Source organism: Rhinopithecus roxellana, chromosome 1 (assembly GCF_007565055.1).
Source record: "Rhinopithecus roxellana isolate Shanxi Qingling chromosome 1, ASM756505v1, whole genome shotgun sequence".
In the NCBI taxonomy this organism is placed as follows: domain Eukaryota; kingdom Metazoa; phylum Chordata; class Mammalia; order Primates; family Cercopithecidae; genus Rhinopithecus; species Rhinopithecus roxellana.
In genome coordinates this window covers 124,858,535-124,878,444 of record NC_044549.1, presented here as the reverse complement: position 1 = coordinate 124,878,444, position 19,910 = coordinate 124,858,535, and the positions used below count along the sequence as shown (strand labels likewise).

The 19,910-nt window shown below is 47.2% G+C and overlaps 1 protein-coding gene across 2 annotated transcripts in view; it reads right to left on the bottom strand.

Moving 5' to 3' along the window:
• LGR6 (leucine rich repeat containing G protein-coupled receptor 6) overlaps window positions 1-19,910 on the bottom strand; it is a 124,219-nt gene that overhangs the window by 24,920 nt on the left and 79,389 nt on the right. For both annotated transcript variants that reach the window (XM_010378875.2, XM_030930227.1), the window contains exons 5-6: window positions 19,116-19,331; window positions 14,811-14,882 (exon numbers count right to left, since the gene is read on the bottom strand). In XM_010378875.2, the coding sequence (XP_010377177.2) occupies window positions 14,811-14,882; window positions 19,116-19,331 (288 nt within the window). The remainder of the gene's footprint in view (window positions 1-14,810; window positions 14,883-19,115; window positions 19,332-19,910) is intronic.

Below are 19,910 nucleotides of genomic sequence, written 5' to 3'. Positions count from 1 at the left end.
AGCCCTTCTCTGACTATCTAAAATAGCATATCCTGTCATTTGCTATTCCTTTATCCAGTGGGGTAGATTAAAAATGATCACAAATCCTTTGCAGCTTCTCAAGATGTGACATCTACCTTGGGCTGGGATGGCCTTGTGACTGGCAAGATCCAACAGAAAGAGATGGAAGTGATACAGTGTGACTTGGTCCCTAGTCACATGAGGCCTCACAGCCTCTGCCTTTGCTTTCTTAGAATGCTCCCACCACCATGTAAGAAATTCCAGGCTAGACTCTTGAATGATGAGGGCCATGTGCAGAGAGAAGACCAGCCGACAGCCAGTACCAAAGCCCCAGACATATGAGTGGCCTCCCTAGACCTCCTAGCCCTAGTTGAGCGTCCAGATGACTGCAACCTCATGAATGAGCCCAGGGGATGGTTCCAGCAGAAGAACCACCCTGATGAGCCAGCAAAGCCATAATTCATGAGAAATAATAAAGTGATATTGTAAGCCACTAAATTTTGGGGTGATTTGTTATGTAGCAATATAGAATGAGACAGCTTCCGTTCTTTCTCTTCACAGAACTTAGTCACCTGACATATATTTTTGTTTATTTTCTTCCCACCCAATTAGAATGAAAGCTCCTTGAAAATAAAAGCATTGTTTCATATTCTCTCTAAACACCAGAATAATCCTGGCATACAGCAGGAACTCAACAAATACTTGATGGATGAAGCAATGAAGACATCTAAATAAACTGATTAATGAAAACACTAATGGACTCTTAAGAGAATCTAGAGTATTTGGGGGAACATCCTTCAGATTTTGAGGCTGATGTTGCAAAAGACACAAGATAGTCCTGAGTGGCTTGCCTGGGGCCACAGAGACCATGGGATGGTTTCATGTGACTTTGCTATCATTGAGTCCTTATACAGTTCTTTTGGACCCATGTCCAGGCAATCCATTGGGTAGTTCCAGCCCTCCTTGGCAGTTTCTGGTCAGGAATTTTGCAGGAGTGGCCTAACAGGCAGTAGCAAAAGACATATGGCAAAAGGCATGTGAACTAGAAGTCTCTTTTTGTTGAGAAATGTGAAAGAATAAAAACTGTGCAAAGGTCAAAGAGAATTCTGCAAACTCCATGCCAATGAGACGGCCGGAATTTTCCCATTTGGACATCTACACAGATTTAATGACCTGGGAAATTGCCAAAGTCCTGCTTCATATAGTACCATGTAGATGTAATCTGTGCCTCTAATTGTCCAGGGAACATGTCTTTGCAACTCTCTCTGCTCCTGATGAAATCAACTCAGTGCAACGAACATTTTTTGCCTCCTCGAAATACACAAAGAATTCTGCTGGGTAAAGTGGAAGGTAGAGAGATGGGTTTAAAAAAATAAAACCCCACTCCTATCTAGACAAATTCACAAGATGATGAAAGAGCATCTTTGATATGACTGTGGAGAGCACACGAAGCATCAGGACCTTCACAGACTGCAGTGATCACACAGAGCTGGGAAGACCATGAGGGCTTCATGGAAATGTGACATTTGAACCAGGTCTTGATAGAACAGCAGGATTTCAATACAAAGGGATGAACGGATCAAGGCAAGAGAGCATGATTTAGAGGAAGTGAGTGCTGTGGCGTCGTGTTTAGAAAAGAGCAAGCAATATAGCTTGGTTGGAGCAAAGGGCAATACTTGGAGGTAATTCTATAGGACTCTCTCCTCTGGACTGTTGTACACTTCTTATCTGCTATCCCTGCCTCCAAGTCATCCATATGATAACCTTGCTTGAGCACTGTATGTGTGCCAGCCCCTAAGTGTTTTGTCCGAATAATCTCTTAATCCTCACAACAGCCTCAAGAGGCAGTTACTACTATTATACCCATTTGACAGTTGAGGAAAGCGAGACACAGAGATTAAATTAGTCACTCAGTCACAGAACTGATACCTGTCTGTGGCAGACTCCACTGCCTGTAAGTCACAATCTACTCTTTCTTTTCTCCATAGCTGCACTGACCAATACAGTAGCCACTAGGCATGTGTGGCTATTCAAATGAACTACAAATAAATAAAATGTAAGATTTAGCTCTCAGTTTCACTAGCCACACTTCAAGTGCTCAATAGCAACACGTGGCTAGCAGCTATCATACGAGAAGAACAGATGCAGAACATTTCCGTCATCCCAGAAAGTTCTATAGGGCAGTGCTAGCTTATCGTAATAGGAAGAATGCCAGGAATGGAGCGAGAGTGGACTTCTCAGCCTCCCTCACAGTGGGTGTGTCAGAAGTGGTGCATACCGCATCTAGTCCAGGATTTATAAAATTGACAACTTGTCTCCTCACTGGTCTCTCTACCCTTCCACCAGCTAGAGGCCAAAAACTGTGAGGCCCTAGAGGTGGCAAGCTCCCAAGAAGCCAGATCCCTGAGTCATCACATGGACGAGGGCCACCTGCCAAAAAGACACACTCTCCTTAGACTGTTACATGATCCAGAAATAAACTTCTATTGTGTTTGTGCCATTATCCATGTTTCAGTCTATATGTCACAGCCATTTAGCCTACCTGAACTAATTCGGTGTCACAGCCAGGATTTGAACCCTGGCAGTGTGAGTCTGAAGCCACACTCTTAGCAACTACACATCTGCCAGAAAGACCTTTTTAAAATGCAAAACTGAGTCTGTCATTCTCCTGTTGAAAAATCTGGAAAGGCTTCCAGAACAAGGGCTTACAGACAAAATCCAAATCCCTTAATGGGCTCCGATGCCCTTAACTAATCCCTCAGCTTCATCTGCCATTTCAGTTCTCCATGGGTTGTGCCATTTTCACACCCTTGTGTAGCTACTTGCGCCTCTCATGCCCTCAGCCTGAAATACCCTTGCACCACATCCATAGCTATTGAAATCCTAGTCATCCTTTGAAGTCCAGCTCAAATATAACTTTCTCCCTCAATCCAACCCAATCCCTGTAGTCAGAAGGAGTCACTCACTCTCTCGGAACTTTTCTGGGATTTCTTCCTCTCCATGCATAGCATTACAATGGTAATGATAGTGGAGGTAATAATAGTAATTACTATGCATTAGTCATGGTTCTAGGTGATTTGCATATATTAATTCATTTAATTGCCATGCCAACCCTTTGAGGTAGGTAACATAATGACCTCCATTTTGGAGATGAGAAACTGAGGCACAGAGGGAGATAATCACTTGACCACAGTTCCACAGCTAGAAGGGTGGGGATTGAAGCCCAGGCAGTTTGAGTCTACAGTTGGGTTTTCTACATGCATATTGTCTCCCCAATGAGACAGGAAGTTTGTTGAGGTTGGGAAGCATATGGGTTAACTTTTGGATGTTAACTTTAACTTCAGTCCTTCCCCATCTGCTTCTAGCTCCCGGGAGCAGGAGACAGAACAACGAACTCTTCCTGGGCTACTGGCTGGTTGTGGGCTGTTAAAGATAATAGTCTATTAAGCCATGGACGTGTGCCACAGCCCAGGCACAAGGCCACACATGTGAATGTTCACTGTTGTAGGATGACCATTTGAGTCCACTGTGCAGCGTCTCAAGATGAGGGCTCCTTTGGCCTTGGTAGCTGGCTGCTTCATGGCAGTGTCTCGGCCTTTGGGAATAGACTCTAACACACAGACTCTCGGTGACTGCAGGGAAGGCCTCCCTGGCACCAGGCTCAGCGTGTATCTTCCATGGCAGGATGGCTTATGATGCCCTAAGCTTCAGCTGGAAAACTCATCCATGGCTTACTAGACTATTATCTTTAACAGCCCACAACCAGCCAGCAGCCCAGGAAGGGTTCATTGTTCTGTCTCCTGCTCCTGGGAGCTAGAAGCAGATGGGGAAGGACTGAAGTTAAAGAGAAACCTCTTCCAACTCCAGCCAGAGCTCAGTCTGGAAGCTGCAGCTGTCCATAGCTAAGACACCCCCCTTCATCTGCTGGGCTGTTTCTAGCCAAATCTAATCAAAACAGATGGCAAATTCATGCAATCAGTAAAAGTAGCTGAGAAGGCAACCCCAGCCCTAAGCTGTTCAAGGACCCAAATGCCCAATTTTCTCTTTTCCATCAGGTTATGCAGAAATGGCCAACTTCAGAGATCTCTGGAGAGCCTCACTGTAGATTCAGATGTAGATTCAAACGACAGAGCTGGCAGGATTTTACAGTCATCCTATCCAGTTCCTTCGTTTTCTTTTTCTTTTTTTCTTTTTTCTTTTCTTTTTTTTTTTTTGAGATAGAGTTTTGCTCTTGTTGCCCAGGCTGGAATGCAATGGTGCAATCTCAGCTCACTACACCCTCCTCCTCCTGGGCTCAAATGATTCTCCTATATCAGCCTCCCGAGTAGCTGGGATTACAGGCATGCACCACCATGCCCAGCTAATTTTGTGTTTTTAGTAGAGATGGGGTTTCTCCATGTTGGTCAGGCTGGTCTCAAACTTCTGACCTCAGGTAATCCACCCACCTCAGTCTCCCAAATTGCTGGGATTACAGCCGTAAGCCACCACACCCGGCCCCCCTCCCCCTTTTTTTATTGATGAGGAAATTAGCTTGGAGAGAGGAGGTAAATTGCTGCAAGTTCCAGAGCCAGGATTCAAACTCAGGCCTCTTGGCTCCTGGTTTAAAACACTTTCCTATATTCTACACAGAGCTGGATCCTGACTAGGCTCTAAGTAGCAGGGCTAAGAAAAAAGTTTTAGGGAGAGAGGATAAATGGACATGGAGGATTGGGCTTCTGCAGGCATTTCTTTTGGTGCTTATAAGCATGTCAAAGCCAAATAACTATGATTTGGAAGTTAAATGTCTTTTTGTATGTTATCTGTGTTAGACAGAGCTCTTGTCTTCTGTGCACCAACAGGATCATCTTGAACAAATCTCTTAATTTTCTTAGCTCATTTCTTCACCTGTAAATGGGACATAACCATTGCATAAGACTGCTCTGTTCACCTGGTCCAGAGACTAGCACAGAGTAGATGTTCAAATAATGCCAATTCCTTTGATCTCTTCCTTTTACTAGACATAAGCTACTAGAACAGACACTTTCATTCTTTAGATGCTACGAAAGTCAGCACGCAAGTTGGCCCGTCTCCTTTTCATAGCAACTAAGAAAGATGAATATCATTAATTGGGTTTCCACTCACATTTTTATTCTCAAGGCTAACATTTGTGTTTATTACTGAATCATAGATAAGGGCACATGGGGGAATATGGGTGAGCCCAGCTCCCCATTGTGAAATACAAAACACAGAAATTTTAGATAGATTGTAAACTCTGAATTGCCTTTTATCTCCCGAAAGCCTGGAACAAAGGCAAGCTAGCACAGTGAATACATGTCTTAATTGCTTTTCTCATACTGCAGACAGAGCCTCTGTCCTAAATATGACTCCACGTGCTTGGGGCAGATAACTGGGTGAGCCAAGAACCAACCAAAATTTTATGACTAATAGTATTGTTTTACCTTCTAAACAATCTACATAAAAGGCCACCCATTAATAAATGCAGCAATGAGTAAAGTTGTCATTAGTTTCCATTGAGAGACACAGATACAACCTCCCTCCTTCCACCTACATTCTCTTTCTCACCAGAGAGAAAACTCAGAATCTACCTGAAGCAATAGCAGCGCTGATTTTAAAGAAAATGACTGGTCTCTGAGATTGAGATTACTTGTTGCCCTGCCCTAATGAAGCACCTGGAACCACAGAACCCTAGAATCAGAAGGGAGGTAAAATATAATAATCCAACCTGCCCCCAAAGGAGGAATCATCTCTGAGATTCTGGCCCAATGAGGATCCAGTTTGTACTAGAACTATCTAAAGGGCAAGGCACTCACTGACATGCTGGGTGTCTCTGGTGCTGTCACTGTTGGGCCACTCTGCAGATTAAGTAATCCTTCCTTACCATCAGCTGGAGTGCCCATCTTCACTTCCCTGCTTAGCCCTCATCCTGTCAGCTGGAAGAGCATAAAATGTAATCTGCCTTCCAAAGATGATCATTGTTCTCTATCCAAGGCTTCTCTTCAGTTTTTTGAATCACATTTTGTGACACTTCATATTCTCACCACCCTTCCCAGGAGACCCTTTGCCACGCTTAAGATATGGCACCCAGAACAGGATCCAGTTCTCTGGATGCAATCAGACCTCTGTGGGCAACATCTCTCTCACCTGGATGTTTGAGGCCTGTTAATACAGGAGACCTGAAGGCTCTGAGGTGTTCCTGACCACAGCAGAATGTGGCCTGATAATCTTTCCCAGAGACTTGGACCTGCCAGTCAAAGGCTAGGGTCTTGCAGTTCTGACCAACTGGCGTGTGGGAAGGTGACCTGGACCAAAGGGAGGGCCAAGGGACCATCCTTGTGGGTTCAGTCCATATCCAGGCCATTTCTCCAAGACAGCATGGGATACCTGTGCCAGCTCCTGGACTGTGAGAGGACTGACTAGAGGATACTTACATCTAGGGTTCAGAGAAGAGGTCTGGGCTAGAGACTGCATATCTCAGAGTATAGATGTGACTGGGGCTGGGAAGAACCTTAGATGTTAGATAGTCCAATGCCTCCCAGTACAGATGGGAAAACTGAAGCCCAGAGAGGATAAAGATTTGCCAGGAGCCATACATCTATTGTTGGAACAGTTGTTCACCAAACATTTATTGAGTACCTTCCCTGTGCCTGGCACTGGGTCAAGAGCTGCAAATATAAAAGTGAATAAAACTCATGGAGAGATAGGAGGCAGGCAATTAAGTGAGTAAACAAATTATTGGGATATCAGATTGTGGTGCGTGCTATGGAAAAAAATTAAGTAGAAAACGGAGAGTGCTGGGAATGGAGGTTGCAAAGTGGTGACCAGGGAGGATACTTAAAAGGTGACATTTGAGCAAAGTCTTGGAGGAGGTAAGGAAGTAAACCATGTGGATAATGGTGGAAAGAACATTCCAGACAAAAGGAACAGGCTTGATGCAGGAGCAAACGTAGTATATTCAAGGAGGCCATCACGCCTGGAGTAGATTGAGGAAGGAGTGACACCAGAGAGGCAGCAAGGGGCCACAGCATCTGAGGCCTTGTAGACCAGTACAGAATATTGGCTTTTTTTTCTGGAGTATGATGAGGAATCACTGGAGGGTTTGGAACAGAAAAGTAACATGACCTGATTTGTATACTAAAAGAGTCACTCTGGTTGTTGTGTTGAAAATAGATTGTAGGATGACAAGAATGAAAGCAGAGTGACCAGATAGAAGGTCACTGCAATAACCCAGGTGAGAGAAGGATGGCGGCTTGGAGCATCGTGATAGCAGTGGAAGGGGTGAGAAGTGGTCAGATTATTAATATAGTTGGAAGATGGGGCTAATGGAGTTTGCTGACAGCTTGGATGTGGGATGTGAGAGAAAGAGAGTTGTTTTGGATGACTCCAAGGTTTGGGCCTGAGTAACTGTAGGAGTAAAGCTGCCATCACTGAGCTGGGGAAGACTTCTGGTGGGATGGGTTCACAGAAAGACTCCGGGGTTCAGTCTGGAAGTCTGGATATTTGTTAGATATCCAGTGAGCACATTAAGAGGGCCTTTGAATATTTAAGTCTGGAGTTCAGGAGATAGGTCTGGGCTGGAGCCATCAGCAAACATACAAGACCAGATGAGAACATGGAGGGAGAGAGCGTAAACAGAACTTGAGTCTTGGGAGAACTTGAGCCTTGGGACATGCCAAGGTTAAGGGGTTAGGGTGATGAGGTCAGAAATGCTGGAAACAGTGCATTTATGATAAGTTTAAAAGAACTCAGGACTTCTACTCTAGAACCCTTTAGTCTCTGTGACAGCAGGGGCTATATTTTGTTGTTCATAAATGTTTTCCCAGTGCCTATAATGGTGGCCTGGCATATACTAAAAACTTAATAAATATGTATGGAATGAGTAAATCTAAAGAAACAGAAGTAAAGAGAGTGGTAATCTTTAATTCTTACCAGCTCCTCCTTCCTACAGATATGGGAGGGCCAGACCTGAACTTCGTTTCCTCTCCGTGACATCTACTAAGGAACCTGTGGGCCAATCCTCCCCATCCCCCTTAACCTCCCTTCCTCTCCATTCTAGACCAGCTGGCTGGGGTGCCTGTGGGAGCAGTCGGCGGAGGGGGTAGAGTTCACAGCGGAAGTTTTGTCCCCATTGCCAGCAGGGGAGGGAGAGGCAGCAATGACAGGAGCAGTGACCTTGGCTACCCCCACACCAGGGCAATGGGAAAGGGAATGTTGTGCTGGGAAGAACTATTAATAACTCGTCACGGTCACAGAACGCAACACAAACTCATTGGGCAGCTCAATTTTCTGCCTGTTAAAAGTTATTAGTGGTTCTGTGGGGGAAGCCAGAAAAAATTTATATGGAACAATAAATACCTCTATAAGCCACAGAACCTTACAAATTTGCAGCTAATAAACCCACAAATGTAAGATGATTAAGAACTGGCAAGGAAAGAGAGTTCCTTGATTCTTAGCCTCAAGAGGCAGTGTGGTCTAATGGGCTGACACTGGGCCAAAGGCAGAGAAATCCAAGTTCTAATCCTGGCTCTTAATTAGCTGGGTGTCCTTGGGCAAGTCATCCACCCTCTGTCTCAGTTTCCCATCTGTAACATGAGGATACACAGTTCCTGCCTTGTCTTTCTCAACAAGTGATTGGGGGGATAAATAAGTTATGAGACAAGACAGCCTTTCAGAAAAAAATATTTCTAATTCTCTTAACTGCAGGTAATTATTATTCACCCAGTAACTAGTGGGACTATCAGCACTTACCTTGAGATACAAAGGCAAATTTGCAAGATTCATCTGGACCTCTGCCCCAAGCCATTAGCCTGTCCCCAGAGGGCTCTGTCATAGAGCCCACCAGGATAGCTGTATAGTGGGTTGAAACATATGTAGCCCCCAGAAGATATGTCCAAACCTCGTACCTGTGAATGTGAGCTTATTTGGAAAAAGGGCCTCTGCAGCAGGAATTAAAGATCTCAAGATGAGATCATCCTTGGTTAACATGGTGGGCCCCAAATCCAATGGCAAATGTTCTTACAAGAAGATGAGGCACACAGAGGAGAGACACAGAAGAAAACAAAAAAAGGCAACCTGAAGATAGAGTAAGAGATTGGAGTGACGGGTCTACAAGTCAAGGATTGCCACCAGACACCAGAAGTGAGGTGAGAGGCATGGCATGGATTCCGCCTCAAACCCTCCAGAAGGCACCATCCCTGCTAACACCTTGATTTTGGACTTCTGACCTCTAGAACCGTGGGGAGAATAAGTTGCCTTTTTTTTTTTTTTTTTTTTTTTTTTTTTTTGAGACAGAATCTCACTGTGTTGCCCAGGCTGGAGTGCAGTGGTGCAATCTCGGCTTACTGCAAGCTCTGCCTTCCGGGTTCATGCCATTCTCCTGCCTCAGCCTCCCGAGTAGCTGAGACTACAGTCGCCCGCCACCACGCCCGGCTTTTTTGTATTTTTAGTAGAGACGGGGTTTCACCCTGTTAGCCAGGATGGTCTCGATTTCCTGACCTCGTGATCCGCCCGCCTTGGCCTCCCAAAGTGCTGGGATTACAGGCATGAGCCACCGCGCCCGGCCGTTGCTGTTTTCTTAAGCCACAAAATTTGTGGTAATTTGTTATGGCAGCCACAGGAAATTAACACAGTAGCTATGCCTTGACTGCCTGGAAATTTCCATCCATCCTACACAGGAGATAAGACACAGCATGGACCAGTGTGAAATGACACGTCTGGGTAACATCCTCCCAGCCACCTTAGGGAAGGGAAGCCAACATAAATCAAGCACCTATCATGTTCCAGGCCCCATGTGAAGTCATCTCATTTAATACAATCCTTGCCAACAATCTTCTCAATTGAAAACTATTATCCCCATTTTCTATTTGTGGAAACCGAGGCTCTTGAGAAGTCAGGTGACTTATGCCTGTCACATGCTGGTGGCGGAGCCAGGATTTGAATCTAGGTCTGCTGAGTCAAGATGAATCCTCATTCTACCCCGGGAAGAACCCCGAGCCCTGGGAGGACCTCGGTGGAAGTCCACCTGGTTTCCTGTCCCTGGCCAAAGGCTGACATCAGGGCCAGGAGTGAGGCGTAGGCCAGATACTCTCAGAACCGAGTCAGAGCCAGTTTCCTATTGGCATTAGCAGTTTCAAAGACACACAGAGAGAGGAACATTTTCTAGCTACAGTCACTGTTGAAGTAAAAATGTTCTGTGGAAACAGATCACCAGAGCATCCGTCACCAGAGGAGATTTGATGTGGAAGGTACAATTTTGTATTATAAGGCAGAATTCAATACATTTCTTCTTTGCTCTCTTCCCATCCCAGGCCCCTGTTGAATGCTGGTCCTGATTTAGAGAGACAGCTGGGGCCAGATTTCTGTTCTCACTATGGCCCCAGGCTCTCCTCCAAAGGGAAGTGTTCAGCGAGCACAGGGCTCCAGTTGGGCCTGATTTGTTCAATGAGGTTATAACAAGGCCCAGGGAGCATCATCCAGGCCCAAGAGAGGTGAGACACTGTTGTCCCCGGGTCCATCCTGGGCCCTGTCCCCTCCTGGGTTCTAGCTGAGATTCAGCCATCAAGTTCCCAGATCTAGAGCATGAGGGTGGGCCCTTTAGGATGCAATTGGGTTTGCTAGACCTTTTCTTTTCTTGCAAAGATTTTTAAAGATTAGCTGTCAGGCTAGACTAGCTCCTCATGGCCTCCAGGCACACATTTCTAAACACTGACCTAGGGTTTCAGGTCCTGAAACCTCCCGGGAAAACCTTCCTAAAAATGTTCTTCAGCATGCTCTCTTATCTCTCAGTCTAGATACCTGGGAAGTCCTACGATTGAGCTGACCTTGACAGAACCTCGTGCTAAATGAAGCAACGTGTTATGAAGCAAGAGGTATGGTTTCTAGTGGTTTACCATCACTTACAAACTATAGAGACGTGGCAACTCACCCCCAAATACCTACATTTGGTCTGATCTGGTAAGTGGAAATGCTACTTCACAGTCTGGGGGCTAGACCACCTCTGATTCTCAATTTCCCAGCAAGTGGGCGTCATCCTCATTGTGGAAGTAGAAAGGAGTTGTGGATGCAGGATGGAGCATGACCTGTCTGCTTCTGGCTGAGGTTTCTTGGCAAAGTCTGGAATGATGATGACTACATCAGGAGAAATGTCCTAGGAGCTTCCTTCCTACGAGGTCAGACTTCTCCAGAGGACAGCAAGGTTTCTGCAGGAAGGGGGTGGGGCAGGTGAAGTTGGCATGATTTGTTCTGCTAAGCAAGAGACAGGTCTCAACAGTGCCCATCCCCTGAACCCTGCCCAAATCACTTGAATTTGTTGGCCCTTTTTGAGTAAAAGAGAGCATGGTGTATGTCTCTCCCACTTTCCCCCATCTCTGCAGCAGCCCATGTGTAGATGAAGGAAGTGAGGCTCACGGAGGTGAAGTTACTTCCTCTGGCTGACCCAGCTTGCAGAGGCAAAGCCAGGGTTGGAAGCCAAACAGCCTGGTCTCCAGAGCTGAGGGCATAACAGAGGCCGTGTTGCTGCAGGTGCATTTGTGATGGGCATTTCTGTGCTGTGCTGGGTTGTGGTGTGGGGCTGCCTATGTGGAATGAGGATCATGTAGGGCTTGCAACCTGTGGCACGTGTGTTGCATGTGCACATGATTGGCTGTGCAGTTCCAGATGCCTGTGTGACCACGCGTGTGCATGCCCACACCTGGCCCCTCCTCCCCAGGTGGTATGGCTGGGGGCTGCTTTCCCCACTTAGAGGAGTCTGCAGAGGAGCCAAACCACAGCTCCAGCCAAACCGCAGCTCGGGCCGCAGGGGTTTGATCTTCCCTCTGCTGCTGGAGATGAGAGAAGTCTAAGTGGCAGAGATTTACGGGGCCTGAGGGAGAAATACCCTTCCAGTGAGAAGCTCACATGAAAAGCTCCAGAGTAATAACTGAGGCTGCAAAGCGTGCCAATTATGCAACAATTAAAAGGTTTGACTATCATTTCTTTCTCCTTTTATTCTCCCATCTACTCCTCCCCCTGCCACATCTGGCTGCCCCTGCAGGCTCCCCAGCAAAAGCTCTGGGGAACAGAGGATAAAAAACACACTTTTCCCCTTTTTAATTGGAGATCAAAAGTTGGAAGAAGAACTCACCCCCTCAAGGGCAGGAAGAAAGGGGTATTGTTGAGATGGAGGCCCTCAGAGGAGGGGATGGGAAAGGAGAAAGGAGTGTAGGGCAGGTTCCTATACAGCTTGTCAGGGTCTGTAAGAATTTTACGCACATCATCTCACTTAATCCACAGGCCAACCCTGCAAGATTAGTTTATTACTGGCATTATGTTTCAGATTAGAAAATGGAGACTCGGCCGGGCGCGGTGGCTCAAGCCTGTAATCCCAGCACTTTGGGAGGCCGAGACGGGCGGATCACGAGGTCAGGAGATTGAGACCATCCTGGCTAACACGGTGAAACCCCGTCTCTACTAAAAAATACAAAAAACTAGCCGGGCGAGGTGGCGGGCGCCTGTAGTCCCAGCTACTCGGAGGCTGAGGCAGGAGAATGGCATAAACCCAGGAGGCGGAGCCTGCAGTGAGCTGAGAACCGGCCACTGCACTCCAGCCCGGGCGACAGAGTGAGACTCCGTCTCAAAAAAAAAAAAAAAAGAAAATGGAGACTCACAGAGGCAAATGATTTGACCAAGGTCACACAGCTGGTAGAACTGGCATTGTACCCCAGGCTGTCTGATGCCAAGGGCTTTGCCACCAGGTTCCTAGCTTTGGCTTTCCCATTGGTAAAGTGGGTGCAGGCCCTGGGCTTTGTGTGATGGAATCAAGTGCTCCCGTAGATGAAAGGTACAGTGGGTGCTTAGCGGCAGGATTGCTCTGTAATTCAGCCAGCAGCAGCTGAGCCAAATGCCCTGCACGGCAATCCAGTGGCTAATTGAGAAAGAATTAGGCAGTGTGCCCCAAAAGTGAAGAAACAGCTGCTAGTTGGCTTTTTAGAGGTGCCAACACACAGCCAGTATATGTATCCCCTCCCCAACTGATTTCCCAGCAGAGCTAACAGCGCCCACACTCCAGGGCCCATGGCATTGGACTCCCTCCTGCCCTGCTCATCCATGGCAACTCCAAACACTGCCCTAAAAGCTCTTATGTCTCCTGAGGGAGGGTGGCTGTGGGGGCACAGGCTTTTGCAGGGTAATGACCATCTCTTACATCCAGGATTCCCCCAAACAGCTGGCACATAGCAGGCTCACACAGCTCACATTTGACTCAGACAAAACAGGACAGCAGGCTCTACCCTAGGGATTTTCATGTATGTTTTCTCATTAACACACCCTAGATCTGCTCTGTCTCTAACTGATGGAGTAACTCTGGGCAGGCCATGACACCTCCCTGGACATCAATTTTCTCAGATGTTGATTGAGTGGGCTAGACTGTCCAGAGTTAACTGCCCAGCTGTCTATGACAGCTAGAAAGGGAGGAACATGTAGCCCAAGTCACGCACAGTGGCAGGGAGAGGTTCCGATCATCCTGCCTCCAGGCTGGGACATGTCCCCCACACCTCAGTCCTCAGTCTTCAAGAGGGTGAGCATGCCGGCAAAGCTGGGCTGGCTCTGCCATTTCTCCTGCTTCAGGCTGAGCCCAAGAAAGCAGCCACACTCCTGGGTCTTGTGCCCACAGGAAAAAAGAGTGGAGCTTGGGTCTCAGCCTCCCCATTACTTTTCCCTGCACCACCACAAATGCCGTCAGCCCAGGCCTCCTGGGATAGGTTTTGCTAAATGGTTTTCCCCAATACATTGCTTCCCAGGTCACGGCTTGACTCGCAGCATTTTCTCCTCTGCTGCTTTGGATTCTTGAAAACCCATCACCTCAGGAGTGATGTCCTGGGGTATGTCGGTGGGGGTGGAGAATAAGGGGGGTTGGTTATGGAGAGCGAGGTGGAGCAAGTGGGGGGCAAGAGAAACTGTGGCCATCCCCCCCGACACCATGAGCTCTACCGCAACCTTAGTGGCTCACACTTGGTGACCTGGGGGTCCTTCTTTCCCCATCGCCCCTCTCCCAGGCCTGTACCAGGTGGCTGTGGTAGCCAGCTCCCCCATGGGAGCTGAGGGACCCCAGCTGGCACAGACGACCACACTTAGAGAGCCCAGCCAGTTGTTTGCTCAAGTGGGGCCCACTCAGCCCACTGTGCGGGGGCTGGCAGGACTCCAGAGGAAATGATGGGAGGGTTTGGGTGCATTCTGACCTTAACTGAATTCCAGGATGATGATGTGTGAATAATATGGCTTTTTGAGAGTCAACAGCTTGGGTGCTTTTTATAGTCAGGCTGGAGCGCTGAATGGGCCATCTCCCCGTTAATCATTTAGCTAGTTAGATCAACTGGCAAACAATCCCAGCATTACTCTGTGATATTACTCTCCCTTCCGTCAGCAGCCACCCTTACACAGATATCAAAACTGCCATCAAGTCAGCCCCAGTCCTACCCCCATGCCTTCTATTCCCCAGGCTTCACATTCTAATTCCTCGAGCTTCTTGCAATTTCCATTTCTGTCCAGAATTTTCATTATTTTGGTGGTCTCTGCCCACAGGGAGATCCCAGGTTCCTACTCCCTGGGCTGTTCTGAACTCCCAGAGGGCACATTCTGACCACCTGAAGGAGGAAGAAATCCATTATCAGTGATATTCCAGAGAAAGTGCCAGGGAGGGGCATGTGGGTGATTAAGCCCGGGGCCAGACCCCAGCACCTAGGCCTGCTGGCTCTTCCCTCTGTGTGCTCCCTCCACTCCAGGACTCCAGGCTTTCATCACCAGGCAGGACAGAGTTTGACCAAGACCTCAAAACTCACAGTGTCTCCAGATTGTGCAGCCCCTCGAAGCTGTGGGTCCCCAGATGCTGGATGCGGTTGTTATGCAAATGCCTGCACGGGAAGGAAAGACGCATCAGAATGGGTGCCGACAGCACTGGGGCCAGGGAATGGAAGAGCACACAGTGGCATGAGTGGGAAAGTGGAGGCAGAAGCATGGACAGAATGACCCTAATGGTCCATCCCTTTGTTTCTAGGAACAAACTGACTGGCCAAGACTGACTTCTGAAACCACAATCTCCAAGGCTAGATTGACCATAGGCTACCCCATTTTGATTTCCTATTAAAGGAAAAAGGGAGAGGAAAGCCTCAGGCCAAAGCTAAAGCAAGTTCCCCCTAAGCTCTAGGAGACAGTTCTGATGTCAGAGGGGCTCAAGTCTGAGGCTTCTTCTATGGCCGGGCTCCCCAGGACCCAGTCTGCCTGACTCAGTGGCCAGACGTACTTACGGGAGCCAACAGCAAACCACTGCAGACAACATATAATTAAAGGCGAAGCTTTCTGTTACAATTGGAGAGAGCTACAGATACACTCAGAGAACAGGCAGATTGGTGAGGCCAGAGGAATCAAGGCAGGCTTTATAGGGGTGGTGATCCAGAGCAGGGCCCTGAAGGACAGATGAACTGAACAAGCAGAGGGAAGGGCATTCCAGGCAAAGGGGGACCCAAGGTGATGCAGCTTGAACTGGACAGAGCTATCCAAGCATAAGCCGGAAAAAAACAACATTGCATGGAAATTATGAAAACATACAACAGGGAAACTGAGAGCAAGAAGAAAGAGGATGCAAAAGGCAGGCAAAGTTTCAAGCCTAGAAGAAAAGATAACTAATGGATCAGGAACACAAAGAAATTTTTCACAGTAGCCTTCTGCTACAAAACAATCCAATAAAACATTATTTCAAAGACAAATGTTCTTAAGTGAAAGGAAAAATGACACAGTAGATTAAGGAAATAAATTGAGGACCAACACTACGTCACTAAAAAACGAGTCAATAAATGTAAAACGAGGGACAGTACAGACACTGCTAAAAATTGAATTGGTGTCAGAGAGAAAACTTGAGATAATCATGATGACTATGGTTGAATGAGACAAAAATGTTAAAACAAAAACTAAATGCTGAAGACATAAAGGTGATTTAACACAAGCATAATTGATGTTTCTGGAGCAGAGAATCCAAAAATGAGACTGAAGATATATTCAAAGACATAATACAAAAAAATCTCTAAGATGACGAAAGAATGGAATCTGCAGCTCAAAAGCATATATTGTTCCAGGATAATTAAATACTGACTATTCTATACTGTGACATATCCTAGTTAAACTATTAAATTCAAGAATTTAAAAACATCTTCAGGCAGAAGAAGGAAATCATTGACAAGGGGAAGAAAATCAGGCTGGCCTCCAAGATGTTGTTTAAATATAAAGACAATGGGCAGGCCTCATCCAACATAGATGGTTAAGGACGGGACTCCTGCGAGCCTGGGGATTTAAAGCTTCTGTCTGTCTTCCCCATCCTTACCCACCTGCTCCATGAGGTTCCGTTTCAGGAGACAGACTCCTGTCCCAAGGGAGCTTCTGATCCAAAGGGGAAAACACCACCTTTTGGGAGTGATCTCCCCTTAATTTTTCCCATTTCTTTCACACCTATAAACCAATTGTCATCAGACTCTATCATTCTTCTTGCCTCCTGTTGAACTTCCATCTCCATTTTCCACCCTCTTCTGCCTCCCCCAGTATCTCAGGTCCAAACTGTCTCAGCTAAACATCCAGCTCCTCCCTCCAACTTCCTCCCCTAGACCACTCATTCAACCCTGGCATCTTGGGCACCCCAAATGGCCCAGTCTGGGGGAGGTGTTGAGGCTTATAGCCCAGATAAAGAGACAAGATTACACACATGATACCACTGCTGTCCAACTAAGTGCTACCTAGTGGTCCTGTTGGTGCCAGAGCAGTGGTGAGGGGTGTTCCACATGTGGCAGAGCAACCTGGATGATGAAAGTTCAGGGTTGGGTTGAATAGAAGCTCCTTCTCTTCCACCCTACTTGCCTGCTCACACCGCCAGCCAGGCCCCTGTACAATCCTTGATTTTAACCAAATATCTTTCTTGCTTCCCATCATGTCCAGTCTTCCTTTTCTTCCTCCTGGGCCTTCCTACAGCTACAGCTCATCCTGTAGTCCCTGGACAGCATTCCCCAGCTTCCTGTCCACTTCACAAGTCACCCTCTGCTAAAAGCCTCTCTCCTCCATCCCATGAGTTAGAGGCAGGTGAAGGACAAAGGGATAATGTTTCTAGCCTCTCCCCATGCAAAGGGACCAGCTTTTCTCTATCAGCTTTGCTCCCACACCAGAAGGTTTTCTTTCCTTAGTCCCTTGTCCCTCTTTGTCCTCAGTGGGCTTCCCCCTCAATACCTCCTAGATCTATAACAGGCCCGACTTACAGGCCAATTCCTTGGCTCCCACCCAAACTTTGGAGTCACCCATGACCTGCCTTCTTCTTGGTCTTCTACCCTCTGAAAATCTCTCAATCAGGTCAATTCTTCCTTCAAAACAGCCCTCACAGTCATGCCGTCCCTTCCATCCCTTCTACCACCTCCTTAAACTAACTGGACTTTGACCAAGAACCTCTGAACTGACCTTCCTGTCTCCAGTCTGCCTCGGTTCCAATCCAGCCTTCAAATTAATCTTCCTAAAATACTCCATTTTAACCCTTGCCTGAAAACCTTCAAGCTTCCCCCACCCACACGGGCAGATAGAAGCCAAGCTCTCTGTTCTGACGTTGCAAGTCCCAACATGCACCTTTCCAGCTTCTTCTCCTGAGCTCTGCATGGGGACCCTCTGCTCCAGCCAGACTGGCGTGGTTACTGGCAGTCAAACACACTTACTCTCCCCTCCGTGTCTTTATTGCTATCTGCTTGGAATGTCCTCATTCTCTTCATTTCACCATCTTTCCAGGCCCAGGTCCCACCCCACCTCCCCCAGGAAGCCTCCCTCCCCTCCACCTCAGCCTTCCCACCATACCTATGCTGCTATGAGTCTGAACTTATCATCTGACTGTGTTAGCATAAGTTACACTACATCATTCATTATTTTTTCCCCATATTTATTCTGTTCTTTCAACTGGACGGAAAGCTCCTCAAGGGCAGTGGCTATATCTCATAGTTTTTTGAGTTTTCAGTATACCACATGGGGGCTCAATAAATGCCTGCTCCTGCTCATCCATCTGGGGCCAACCATGAAGTTCTTATTTCTCCAGTAATCTCACCACTCACAGAGGCCTGACCCCACCCCCTTACGATGTCACGGGGATATCACCAAAGTTAGAACCAATCACCTTGTTCTGTTTACCCTCTATAAATACCCCCAACTCTGTGACTCGCAGAAGAAGGGAGGGTAAGGCATCCTGACAGAAGAATATAGTCCACAAGGATATTCATCTTGGTTCTCCAGCTTCCCAGGACAGAGAATTAGACAAACAAATTGGTGCCCGCCTTTCATCTCTCAAATGGAACTAGGTATCATCCATTCCCTCGCTTAGAAAATTACACCAGATCTTCAAAAGTGGGGGGCGGGAGGAATGTTACCATTCAGTAGCGTCACTAACACGCATGTTCCTAAGCCATGTTCCTGCAGCAATTAGTGTGTAACCCAAAGCAATTATACATGACCTCCAAGCCCTTTTAGTAATTACCCTATGAACTTACCAATCATTCATAGCAATTAGCTGGGAGCTAATTTGCCCTCTAAAATTCCCACTGGGAAGGCAGAGTTAACCCCAGTCCCCAGTTCCTGCCAGGGATGATATCTCCCAGGTAATTACAGTGATGGGGTTTTGCTGTCTAATTATAAGTGATGGCTTTTCTCTGCTTCTTAAGGCCTGGGAAATGAGATGAATTTATCCCATCTCTGTGCCAAAGCATATGACTGCATCATCTAATTGTCAAATATGGTAGAAATTACTTAAGAAATTCTTGACTTATATTTCAGTTATCATGGTATAGTTATTATATGTGCAAGGCAAGAAAATAATAGCTTAATTTCTTTTTGTAGTACCCTGGCCCTTTAGTGACCCTCAGAGCATTTTTCAAGCTCTCATGTCATTCGACCTCATGATAACCCTATGGGATCAACAGGGAATGATCATCCTCATGCTTTTCCAAAGGGAGACCAGAAGGTTTAGCAACATGCAAAGAAGAGCAAAGCTAGCCAGATTCCAATCCAATTCAGGTAAACATGCAGCCCCCAGCCCCCAGCAGAACCCCACTGGGGATGGGGAACAGAGCAGCACTCACAGCACCACAAGGCTGGTGAGATTCTGGAAGGCGTAGTCGGGGATGTGGCTGATGCGGTTGAGGGCCAGGGTCATGGCCTGCAGGGCAGGGAGGTTGTTGAGGGCCCTGACAGGGATCTCCGTGAGTGCATTGTCATCCAGCCAGAGGTGGCGGAGGGAGGACAGCCCCTCAAAGCTCCTCTCCGGGACCAGGGAGATGAGGTTGGCATCTAGGCGCCTGGTGGAAGAGAGGATGGAGAGGGGTCAATCCAAGGCAAGATGCAGACCAAGCTTTGGGGCTAGACTGGGCCAGCCAGGCCCTCAAAAGGGCCTTTGAGGTTCCCTGGGACTAAAGTTGTGACATGTATCCTGTATCCCACCTCTTCGAGTTCCCATAGTTGGCTCCATTCCAACCCATAGTTTTTGGTTTTTGGCGGCGGGGGAGGAGATAGAGTCTCACTCTGTTGCCCAGGTTGGAGTGCAGTGGCACGATCTTGGCTCACTGCAACCTCCACCTCCCACCAGCCAATAGTTCTTGATCCTCTATGCCATATGTTTCCACGAATGATCCCCCTTCTTCCTCTCAGACCCAAGGCTGAACCCATAGCCTGTTTGTGAATAGCCAGTATTTTCCTTCACATCCATACTCCCGGGTTTCCAAACCCTTGCTCTCTGAGTGTGACCTTGACCTTCCTAACTCTTCTGTGATGGTCCAAGACCATATAATGGAGATGTTCTCAGCATTGGCAGAGGGAAATGTCCTCCCTCTGAACCAACCCAAAGAAAAATGCCTCCCCAAAAGTGTAAGCCCTTCCCT